Below are 12500 nucleotides of genomic sequence, written 5' to 3' on the forward strand. Positions count from 1 at the left end.
CTCCCGAAGCCTCATACAGTATTGGTAGCGCCGAACTATCACTCTAGGCCTCCCATGCCCAAACGTGAGCGTTGACTGGTAAGTGGTGGGTTCAAGCCCAGAGTGGCAAACTAGTAGCCTGATTATAATCGACTTTCAAATCTCTTCGAGACTTGGTCTGAGCAAGAGCATAACAATTCCCAAACGGCATTTCCCAAACGGCCTCCCTTGGTTTGCTAATGATTGTTGGCTTCCCAACAAAGTGGGAGGAGTTCCCGATTTTGCGGGAACTCAGAAAGTACTTGCATTGCTCTTGACCTGACTTGTAGGAACGCTGAAGCTGTTGCGTCACTAGGAGGGCACGGCCTGGCTAGCAAACTCGCACAGGATCACATCAGTTCCACCAGAGAGAGTAGAGAGAGAGAGGTTCCATTGGGCCATTGTTTCCGGGTTCTATTAGGCAGACCTAGGCAGACCTAAGGACTGTTCTATTCAATGCTAGAAGCATTATGACACCCCCTTTAGGCAGACCGGAACCTGGTCATGTTAGGTGCCCATACCAACCTATTACAATGGCATATCTCTATACTTAAAGAATCTCTGGTTCCACTTACTTGGTCCTGCTAAGGAGTGCAGTGGTTCCCTGCAGTCGTCTTCATCATCTGTGGGACAGAGAAGAAAGTGAACCTTATATGGCAAAAACAGGGTTCTGGGGGGTAGCACTGGTGTCACTCCCCCAGTATTGTCATTGACACATTGTCATTTATGACCCTAAATAAGTTTATATAGGAATATCCTGTCCATCTAAAGTATAATGTAAATTAAGACTTTGTCTCTATCGTGTAACCATATGTGCATCAACATTTTCAATTGTAGACCAAAGAGATGATTGAGTTGATGCTTGAACTTCTGTACAAGATTATAACAAGGAAAAATAAAATAGTGGCATTTTATTCTACACTGTAGACTTGTTACCAGTCTTTTTGATCATCAGGATAATTTGCATTTCACTTTCTAATACTTTGTCTAGCATCCCTGTGCAGTGGAAAATTATAGAAATTTGTGCCCACTACCCCGGGTCATGGACTCAAGTTAAAGGGGTATGCCACTATTTTGGGGCTTAATACAGTTAACATCGTTGGCTGGGGTTTATAAAGGTGGTAAAGTGTCTTATTTTTCAAGTAAGCCGTTGTCTTGCTTTAGGACAAGTTAAAAGAGGGAGCATGTCGCTAAGCTAGTGAAAGTCAATGCATCCATGTAGCATGCTACATGCTACAGTGATCCATTGACTTTCACTAGCTTAGCTACGTACTCCCTCTTTTAACCTCTCTTAAATCAAGACAACGCTTAACATGAAAAATAAGACACTTTACCACCTTTATAAACCCCAGCCAACGATTTTAACTGTATTAAGCCCCAAAATAGTGGCATACCCCTTTAATTCCACTGCACTGTGCCTATTTCATAGAAACCGAGTCTGTCTGTCATGTTAAGCAACTAAAATAAAATACAAGAATCACAAACCATTCCTACAAAATATGAACGTTGCTGTTCGCTCACACCTGAAGACCTTGTAAGAAACAATTGGGAGTTGAGCACACTTTCAGAAAAAAGACTGCACTGTACCTGACAAAGCTGACGCAGTAAGAAAGTGCCGCTCCCCGTCCTCCTTGAGAGTATCGAGGGCAGAGGATGGGGAATGGCCTCCCTGAATCCGTTCTGCCAGCTGGGTGAAGGTGCTGGTGCTGAACTTGCACCGCTTGCTGAGGGTGTCAGTGCCGAGGCGGCGGGGGTGGTTGTGGTCGGACCTTATGTTGATGTACAACAGGAACCCCTGGACCATGTGCTTATCAGATGCCCTGCGGTACAGAAGGTGGGACATGCAAGTCCAATTGATTTGATTCAGCTTGTCATTAAACGTTCAAGTGTGTGCTATAGGTTACCTGAAATGAATTCCTTCTGGATTAATAAGAGTACTCTGCTCTACTCTACTTTCTATTTGTGTGCCATTTTGTCATTGATGTTGGGGGTGTAAAAACAAATTCATATCTACTGTGTTGACAAATAAGCAAAAAATAAAATGTATTGAATCTTGAAAGTGCAGTCCAAGGGGGGATGCTGTGGCGCAGCGCGTTAACACACCGTACCATATGCGGGCGACACGGGTTCAAGTCCGGCCTGGGTCATTTCCCAACCCTAGCCCGTCCCTCTCTCCTACTTCCTTCTGTCATCTCTTCAACTGTCCTATCTAAATAAAGGTTACAAAGCTCCCAAAAACGCATTTTAAAAAGAAAGTGCAGTTCAAGTGCTACAACTTAGCTGTATACTTTACCAGAGAGAGTAGAGAGAGAGAGAGGTTCCATTGGCCCATTGTTTCCGGGTTCTACAATTGCAAGGGGGAGGGGGGGAATCCCCCTTTAGGCAGACCTAAGGACTGTTCTATTCATTCTAGGAGTATTATGACACGCCCCTTTAGGCAGACCGGAACCTGGTCATGTTAGGTGCCCATAGCAACCTATTACATTGGCATATCTCTATATACTTAAAGAATCTCTGACTTTACCGTGATCTCCTGCCCTCCATGCTCCTCTTGAGGGCGAGGAAGAGAGTGGCGGGGCAGTTAGTGTTCCTGGGGCCTGTGCTGTACGTCCTGTGCTGACATCTGTAATCGTTCTGTTTTAATACATACAGCAATTGAGGTTAGCTTGGTAATTAGGTGATTCAAGTGAGTGTGTGTATCTGTTTATTTATTTGAACTTTTAAGCAAGCACACTTCACCTGCCATATCCATGTGTTCTGTCGCTCGCATTCACTTACTATAAACATGTGCAGCAATTGAGGTTAGCGTGGTGATATAAGCGAGTGTGTGTTTATTTATTTGAACTTTAAACATGTTAAGACAAAGTGTTATAAATTAGCTGTTACCAGAATGGCAATGAACATGTCGTAGTGGCATGCATTACTAAAGGCCTTGTGTTATGTCATAGTATTGTACCACTATGGTACTTAACTTTTCAATGTGCCACTGGAGGTACGGCGTGCATTATGGGCCTGTATTCTGTTAGCCTGATTATCATCGACTTTCAAATATCTTCGACACTTGGTCTGACCAAGAGCATCACAATTAACATTTCCCAAATGGCATGGTTGGCCCGCCTCCCTTAGTTTGCTAATGGTTGTTTGCTTCCTGACAAAGTGGGAGGAGTTCCCGTTTTTTCGGGAGCTCAGAAACGATATTTGTATTGCTCTTGGCCTGACTAGAAGCAATGCTGAAGGTGTTGCGTCACTAGGAGGGAATAGCCTGTATTCTCTCTTTCCAAATGACTTACTCTAAACAGGTTGTAGCGGCCTGACAGGGGATACGTCTTGGCTTTCCTCCACGTCCACCCAGAGGTCTGCTGAAAGTCCTGCAGCCATTTCTCCACCTCCTCCTTTGTTGAGAGCTTGACTTTGAGCTGCGCTCTGTCCTCCTCCTTTGCGCACAGGAGATGACTGAAGCCAGGGGGCAACACTTTCTGTTCAGAGTACCAAAAACACAGTGGGTTTCATTAACTAAACCTGTTTTATTTATTTAGAGAATGTTTTGATGATAATGACTTTTAAGTATAGTGTGCTTAACCTCAAGCTCCTCCAACTGCTCCAAGTCACCAGCCTGGCAAATGTGGCAGGTCTTAACATCAGCCATTCTAAAGATAAAGGAAAATATCATGCTGTTTAGTAAGCATCAGTTGTAGTTCACAACATCACAAAGGATTGCTGCTAAGATGTATTTTACCTTCAGCGTGCTTCACTGATCGGAATCTCTGCCAAATACAAGTGGAAATAGTCACAAATTAACTATTTCAAATACTTAAGTTTGTTTTTTTCATATGTAGTATTACTCACGTTAACCTCCTCTGGAGAAAAGCAATAAGATGAACATTTTGCATCATTCAAATTCCAGAGTGCATTGCAAGAGGTGGGAAAAGTACATAGGGGCCTACATTTGGGCTACTAAAAGTATCTTAAATAGGCTATTTATATTTACTTTGCTTAAATCCTAGGCTATTCAAGTAAAAGTACACATCTAAAATGTAGCCAAGTTTAAGTTTAAAAATAAAATAAAATAAATAAATAATAAATTATAGCCAACATTGAGTAAAAGTAGTTAGGCCTATAGGCCTACTTGAGCTTTCCTCTTTAGAATTCAATGCTTCTTTTTCTTGGATATTGTCCTCCATGGCCTCTATCTCTTGCTTGGCACCAGCCATCACTCTACCCAGTTTACATTATTATTGTGCGTGTCGGGTTGTCAGTTTATAGGTCTGTGGTGGTCACAATTTAGGCCTACTCAGGCCAGGTCCCAGTCAGTGTGAGGCTACTTGGGTCAACATGTAGGCTACTGAACTGAAGTACAAGTAAAAGCCCTACTTATTTTCAAAAACTCAAAAACAGAATGTTCATTAAAGCTACTGATATTTGAGTAGGACATTTATGTTAAATAGTTACTTTCCACCCCTGATTTCAAGTAGTTCTTTGCAAATAGCTAGCCTAGCCTACATTAAAAGAGCACCACCCTCCCAAACCTTGTTTGAATTAATTAATAGATTAATCGCACATAATGTAGTTGTGTTACCTATAGCGAAATATAGCGATCAGCGTACCTAAAAACACATTTCCAATCAGAAGCCAAGTTTTGTCGTCGCCATCCTAGGGTTCGCTTGGACTGCTGCTGGTTTTACTCCGGATAGCATTACATGTAACACCATGCCACGTCCCAAAGCAAACATTTGTTGTCCATTCTGTCCAATATGACCCCCCACACACAATTATCATATTCTATCGTTTTGCACTACACGCTGACATATTTCTGTGCTGCATTAACCTTATTTTGCATCTCAAACGACCTCAAAAACGAAAGCCCGGAACCTTGATGACAGTTGAACTGGGAGTAACATAGCGAGTGCACAACCAGGAACTGACTGTAAACACAGGAAATGTTTCATCTCTCTGCGATATTCATGTCATATACGTTATTCACCCTGGATTAACGCTGGAGGAGGCCGTTGCTTTACTTGAACTGTACTTAGTTATTATGATTATATCCTTCTCCTGGGCATTGTATTTCTTGTTTGTTTCCAAGCCGGTGATGGGGAAAATTTACTAAGCCAACGCTTCCTGATCTGGTAATGCCAACCACCAGTTATCTCAGTTGTTTAGCTAGCTAGTGACAGCTTGCATTGTAACCTTTGATGCAACCCAGACTATCAAAGAGAAACTAGATTGCATTTCCTCACAGAAAATGCTGGAGTATGCTTGCCCGTCTTGCATTCGTTGCCCTTCATGCACGCCTTGCCTTTCATGCATGACTTGCCCTTAATGCACATGCTGCCCTTCATGCATACACAACATACAGTTAACCATCTAGATATGAGCTAACTTCCTGTTTGGTATGTATCATATTGGCAAAAACACATTTTCACCAACTGTAGCGCCCCCCAATGGCCATATTGCACTGAATTCGGTACGTAGCGTCTGGGTGTACTGGAGACCATGTGTGAGAAATTTCGTTAAGATCTGTCAAGGCGTTGCTGAGATATGAGCTAACTTCCTGTTTCGACTGTAAGTTTGCCTTTGTTGTCAATTTTGATTGGCTGCTGTGCGCCGATGCTTACAGCTATTGCTCTGTAAACTTCAGCATAGGTGCAAAATAGTCCAATGGTGGTCTGATAAAAATTGTAGGACGAACAGACAAAAAATGTGGGCGGAGCTTCATTTTTATTGATTTTTGAATATGTCAAAATGGCGGGAAATTCATTATGGTAAATATGACATCATAGTATGCGTTGGATTCGGCTTGACCCAAGGATTTCAGCGATACCAAGCGTTTGATGAATTGAAGTAAATACGGGCTAATATCGTCAAAAACACATTTTTGCTTATTGTAGCGCCCCCTAGTGGCGCATTTACAAGAAAATCGTTACGTGTCCTCTGAAGATAGTGCTGATTATGTGTATGAAATTGGGTTGTGATACAAGTAGCCGTTGCCGAGATATGAGCTCACTTCCTGTTTGGCGTCTTCGCCGCCAACTTTGATTGGCTCCTGTTTGAAGACGGTTTGATCAATCGTTCCAGGACTTTTAGGGCAGATGTATCTCAGTCCGAAGATTACCTCATAGAATTTTCGTGACGATGGGTCAAAAAATGTGGGCGGGGCATCATTTTTATTGATTTTCACAAAATTCAAAATGGCGGAAAAACTTTCCAGGCGGAAAATGACGTCATAGGGTGCATTGCATTCGGCTTGGCCCAAGGATTCCAGGGATACCAAGTTTTTGAAATTCCGACCAACGGTTCAAAAGTTATAGCATGTTAATATTTGCAACTTTGACCTGCTGGTGGCGCTAGAGAGTTTGAGGTAGCCCTGTGAAAAATACAAATCCAAAGCGGATCACCGAGCCGAACGTTTCAGTCTTTGAACGGATTTTCTATCTTGAGCGGTTCTTCAAAACGAATGGATCGTAGAAATAGATGAAAATTAATAATAACCCGGAAACGGGTCGAATAACAATAGTATGCTTGCCGCATGGCAAGCATACTAACTAGGCACATCCGTGCAGGGTTAAGTCTAAAATCATTGTTGCTAATGTCATGTGTAAAAGATATGTGGGGTGACGTCCAACGCCTGGACTCCTGTTCCACTTAGTACCGTAGAAGACACATGTCATATTCATATTTCGCCGTTTGTTGGTCATTTCGTTCGTCTTTGTATGTCCCTCGTAGTGCCATTTGGCAAAATGGATTTCTCGAAGTTCCTGGCGGATGACTTCGACGTCAAGGACTGGGTGAATGGAGCCTTCAAAGTGGCCCAGAAGGATGCCCCGGGGAAGGCAGACGCACACGCCGCCACACTGGTGATGAAGTTACAACTCTTCATCCAAGAAGTGAACAACTCTATCGAAGGTATTTGATTTGAGAACTTGCTACATAGATGCTGTTATCATTGTTCTGTGTCAAGAGCTTAAGCGAGTGAGATAAACAGAGTAGGAGTGTAGCCTACTTGTGTTTATGTAGATGCTAGATGTTTAATGTCAGTTTGTTTAACCCAAGTGAACCAGAACATTACACTTGGATAGCTCGTTCTGAATGGATCATTGAATCTTTCATTAATATATCCAGGTTCATCACCAAATCTCACACTTATAATCATATAAGCTTACACCGTCTATGCTTTTAACACCCAGATGGTGTGTTCTTTTGCCTATTTGGTTTGTAATTATTTTTGGGCCTTTTCTTGCCTTTATTGAGTAGGACAGTTTGAGGGGAGACAGGGAAGTGATGGAAGAGTGACACAGGGGAGGATTAGGAAACAACCCCTCGGCCGGAATCAAACCTGGGCGCAACAAACTGAGCCATGGCCGGGGCCCTAGCTAGGGTGTTATCTAACTCCCCTGTGATGTTGTCTTTTGCAGAAAGTAGCATCCAGGCGGTACAAAACATGCCGCGTGTGTTGCGGGATGTGGAGGCTCTGAAGCAGGAAGCTTCGTTTCTGAAGGAGCAGATGGTCTTGGTGAAAGAAGACATCCGCAAGTTCGAACAAGATACTGTTCAGTCCATGCAGGTATGTAGTGATCAAGGCTGCGTGTCAATATCCTTCCTCCAGTCCTTTACTCGGGCCTTGTGCCTCAGGAGGGAGTAGGAGTCAAGCACCACGTGCAGTAAGGCAGCAGCACAGTATATGAAAAAATGTGTCGAAATTGCGATATCAAGAGTGGCGATATGCGTATCGCGAAAATTACTTAATTAACGTTAACAAGTAAAAATGTTGTGTACTGTCCAATCCCAGCTGAATGTACACAAATCCACGAGAAGCCCGTCGCGACCAAAGCCACGCCTCTCACACAGACCAACAAATTAAGGACAAGAAAAACACTTGGCTTTACCTCCTAGTCCCTCCTCCCTCCTTCATCCTCATCCTCTCACACTTTCTTATTAGCCAAACGCACACTCACCAATGGAAAGTGGCTGGTGAAATGGTCTTTTCAACAAGCCAAACTGAAATTTCACCAGCATTTGGCTTGTTGGCTGGTGTTAATTTAGAGCCCTGCCAGTGGCGGAACAATTGCACACAGGGCCCCAGGGCAAGACACTTATAGGGCCCCCTATACAGCTTGCCAAGCTCACACTAGGGCCCCCACCACCAATATGAGAGGGCCCTGGGCCCAGGGGCAAGTGCCCTGCCCGCCCTCCCTATAGCTCCGCCCCTGAGCCCTGCTTAGATCCATGTGTAGTAATGCCATGTCCGTTAAAAAAAAAAAAAAAAAAAACGTTCCACGTTGCATCTGGGTTCAGTGCTCTGAGAGGGTTTTAGTCTTGTTTCCAGACAGCTGGCCAATTGATGACTGAAGGGACAAAGGAGGGGATGGGTCCATTTCAGACTTCAACACAGTTTACCCCTCCCACCAGTAATTGTTTTCAATTAGGGATCTACGATACCACTGTTTTTGAAAACCGATATGAGTACGAGTACATTCATGTCTGTACTTGCCGATACTGAGTACCGATTCAGATACTTTTACCCACAACACATATAGTAAAAATAAATGCACAGCCTTTTTTCCCACCTGTGATTTTTGTTTCACTGTCCATTTCCATGTACATTTAAATGTTAGTAAATGTATGAGGCAGTGTTTTTCCCATGTTGCTTTCAAGTCAATGGAACCTGATGAGATTTCTTGTAACAACAGTATCAGTGTTTGACGAGTACGAGTATAATGAGCAAGTATCTGTGCCGATACCGATACCAGTATCTGTATGGGTGTATTCCTATTTTCAATGTCATGACCAAGTGTTGTGATTGGGTAAAATAAAGCGTGCATTTCAAATGCCAACAGAGTATACCTCCCTCAAGTAAACATGTTTCAATACGGTCATTCTCCATCCTCTTTACTAATGAAATAAGTAGAGACTTCCTGTAAGGGCCTTGCTGCTAAGTGTGTAATTTCATGTGCGTGTGTCTTAGGTTCTGGTGGAGATTGACCAGGTGAAGTCTCGAATTCAGCTAGCAGCGGAGGCATTGCAGGAAGCCGACAAGTGGAGCACGCTCAGTGCCGACATCGAAGAGACATTCAAAACTCAGGTGAGGGACACAGTGACCATATGACATTGAGGAGACTTTCGACTCACTCAGATGAGTAAACAAACACAAATAGGTACGGTAATCGGAGTGCTTCTGGGTCTTCACCTTTTCCCCTGTGGTGCTCATCAGTGTAGGGGCTCTCAAACTTGGTCCAGTTAGAGAAATTCTGAGGCACTCAAGGTTGCAATTTTTACTTTTTATTTGGCTACAGTGCCTTTTTGTCATGTCCTGAAACCTACCGATTCTTTGTGGGTCTGTCCTCATCGTTATGTACTGTAGCAGCTTTGTAGAATGTCCAAATGTATCCTAATGCGTCAACTGGTTTCTTTTACTTGATGAAAGCCATCTGGCTTCGCACCATTATGATTTGATCACTCGACTGTCATTGTACATTTTTAGAAATGTAACCAATCGCTGCTGTTTTGGGGTTGTGACGTATGCAGTTGCTAGACGTCAGTCATACCAGGATTGACTGCATTGTGGTTTCATCGCTGTCCTGATAGGCAATTTGGTTGGCCCCCTTGCAAAAGGTTTTCTCTAGCTGTGTTACCTGACCTAGTTGGTGGAGTGAAATGAGCTCCAGCGTAGCCAACAGAGACCGCGACAGCGACAGCCTGGCTGGGCCAAATGTATTGTGCTGCAAATGACTGTGTCTTATGGTGACACTGAAAAAAAACTTTTGAAATCTGGTCTGCTTTAGATGACCTCACTTCACATGGAAGAGCCCTTGTCATAATCACAGCAGAGCTGCCCTTTTAATATACATGTTTTTTGTTGTTGTTTATAAACACGGTGTTGTGAGGAGGGGCAAGACACTGGCAGCCAACCACGTGAGCTAATTTTTTGACAGACAGCGGTTTCCAACAATCAGAGGTTGAGTTGTGCACAGTCAGGGTCTACTATACTCTACTCTACTTTACAAGCCAGGGGAAAACAAAAAATGATAACCCATGAATGCTACCTTCACACCAGAAGCTCATGCTAATGAAGTGAAGTGCTTCGTAATTGATGATAATTGTAGTATTGCAATACATTTTTGCCAATTTACACAAATGCTTTTACTTCAATGGTTGATAGTACAGAGGCCGTTTGCATCGTTACAGGAGTCCTAACAATGCAACAGTTTAGTGATACAGATGCAGTGGCACCCTGACTGATGTCCTTCCTTCTGAATCATAAATATGGTCTGAAAACACTACGACATGATATGATAATACTTTATTGTCAGTTTTCACTGAAAGTCATTTTGCATCCCTCAACAAGACTTGTTTAACCCATTTTAGCCTAAGCCCTTTTTGGGAAAGGGTGACCTCTGTCTATTAAATCCTAAATATCTCAGCTTTTAAACGCAACTTATTTCATGTTTGTATTTGCCTCGGATGCTAGGACCCTCATTTTGCATTAGAATGTGTTCATTCAGCTCTAACATACCCAGATTGTTTAGAAAAAAAACCCCTCAAATCTCAAGAGCCTGAATGCAGCATATATGTGTCTCCAGGATGAAATGGATTAATATATATATAAGGAAGGACATGTAACGTTACAGGACACATTAGTGCCATGTACAGCATGTGGAGCTTAGAGCACCATCAGACAAGCAGGACATGGAGCCTGACCCCACAGTAACCCACACCCACAGTCACAGATGCTAATGTGGTCAGTGTTTAATTCGGCAACATCTGTGTAAATGTAACTATGAAACTGTCCATCATGAACTGTCTCAGGTAGGTCAGGTTTCGAAAGCTGTTCATGTGAGTGTCTGAAGACGGATAAAGCTACACAAAGTGCACAGCGCGTCTTTGTGACGCACCAAATACCAAATGTGTGCGTGGGAAGATATTCATGTAAGGTGCCTTCTTGTATGAGTTTTAGGTCTGTCGTGTTGTTCTGTGTGCATACGTATTGAAATGGGTAGAGAACAAAAAGTGTATATATAAACACTGGTGGCATTTTTAAATTCAGGATCCCTTGAATTACCGCTCCCTTGGACTACGTAGACATTAGAGAGTAGAGTACAATTAGTCATTAGATGAAAAGTTGCATTGTAATCTTGTATGCATTGCCATGGTATGATGAGCATGTGTGTGCTGTCAGTTTGGAACTATGGACAGAGTCATCCTGCTCTCTGCAAATGTATTTCAGTGATAATCTTTTATGATTAAGTGTAAATGGAGGGGTTTTCTTTTGTGTGCGTGTGTGGACATGCATGTGTGCGCGCGTGTGTGAGTGTTTGTGTGTGTGTGTGTACGTGTGTGTGTGTGTGTACGTGTGTGTACGTGTGTGTACGTGTGTACGTGTGTACGTGTGTACGCGTGTACGCGTGTGTGTGTGTGTGTGTGTGTACGTGTGTACGTGTGTGTGTGTGTGTGTGTACGTGTGTACGTGTGTACGTGTGTACGTGTGTGTGTGTGTGCGTGTGTGTGTGTGTGTATAGGATGTTGCTCTGATCTCTGACAAGCTGGCGGCGATGCAGGGCAGCCTGGCAATGCTGGTGGACACGCCAGACTACAGTGACAAGTGTGTGCAGCTGGAGGCCCTGAAGAACCGGCTGGAGGCCCTCGCCAGCCCACAGATCGTCGCCACCTTCAACTCCTTATCCATTGGTGGGGATGGAACTCACTTGCCTGATTATCATTGACATTCAAATGTCTTTGAGACTTGGTCTGAACAAGAGCATACAAATTAACATTTCCCAAACGGCATGGTTGATTCACCTCGTTTGGTTTGCTTATGGTTGTTGGCTAACTGTCAAAGTGGGAGGAGTTCCCATATTTTCGGGAACTCAGACAGTACTTGTATTGCTCTTGACCTGACTAGTTGCAATGCTGAAAGTGTTGCGTCTCCAGGAGGGCACAGCCTGGCTAGTAAATCACAGCCTCCATGACGATACGATTCAACATAGATATCTTATTATCCGATGCAATGCGATTCGATTATTTTTCTATTTTCAAATTGTGGCAGAAGAAACAGTTGTAGCTGCAGAGTGTGTGTGTGTACGTACACACTGTATGTGTTTTGACCGTGTCTGTTAAGTATAATGTGTGATTATGTGTTTCCACAGACCAAGCCAAGCTGTTTGTAAAAGTCTTCAGTGAGATGGACAGGATGCCACAGCTTCTGGCCTACTACTACAAGTGCCATAAGGTGAAGTTCACAGACATGAACATTATAAAGAATCGTAGCACACAGTTCACATCCAGATCTGTCAAAATTTCACAACTTCCTGTTTCGTCTCGTAGAGTTTCTATTGGGAGTTATTTTTACTTATGGTTCAATGTAAACGGGATAGGTTGACTACCTCTTGCCCCCATAATGCTGTCAATCAAATTTTCACCAATATCCTCCATTACGACTCCAGGAAAAGACAGAGTACAAATCGGGATTGAGATGCATCTGCAGAGAT

General features: G+C 43.2%; 2 protein-coding genes across 2 annotated transcripts in view; one reads left to right on the forward strand and one right to left on the reverse strand.

The window, feature by feature from the left end:
• Positions 1 to 1535: 1535 nt before the first annotated feature.
• LOC134466948 (uncharacterized) lies at positions 1536 to 4700 on the reverse strand. The gene is made up of 7 exons (XM_063220875.1): positions 4623 to 4700; positions 3755 to 3782; positions 3599 to 3665; positions 3309 to 3494; positions 2543 to 2652; positions 1606 to 1838; positions 1536 to 1549 (listed from the first exon to the last, which is right to left on the reverse strand). The coding sequence occupies exons 3-7, from the start codon at positions 3662 to 3664 to the stop codon at positions 1536 to 1538; spliced, it is 609 nt and encodes a 202-aa protein (XP_063076945.1). The 5' UTR covers position 3665; positions 3755 to 3782; positions 4623 to 4700.
• A 236-nt stretch (positions 4701 to 4936) lies between these two features.
• Positions 4937 to 12500, forward strand: part of cog7 (component of oligomeric golgi complex 7) — a 30586-nt gene continuing 23022 nt past the window's right edge. The window contains exons 1-6 of the mRNA XM_063221223.1: positions 4937 to 5144; positions 6742 to 6921; positions 7431 to 7579; positions 8981 to 9097; positions 11532 to 11700; positions 12159 to 12241. Of these exons, the coding sequence (XP_063077293.1) occupies positions 6756 to 6921; positions 7431 to 7579; positions 8981 to 9097; positions 11532 to 11700; positions 12159 to 12241 (684 nt within the window). The 5' untranslated portion in view covers positions 4937 to 5144; positions 6742 to 6755. The remainder of the gene's footprint in view (positions 5145 to 6741; positions 6922 to 7430; positions 7580 to 8980; positions 9098 to 11531; positions 11701 to 12158; positions 12242 to 12500) is intronic.

Source organism: Engraulis encrasicolus, chromosome 17 (genome assembly GCF_034702125.1).
Source record: "Engraulis encrasicolus isolate BLACKSEA-1 chromosome 17, IST_EnEncr_1.0, whole genome shotgun sequence".
NCBI classification, from domain to species: Eukaryota; Metazoa; Chordata; class Actinopteri; order Clupeiformes; family Engraulidae; genus Engraulis; species Engraulis encrasicolus.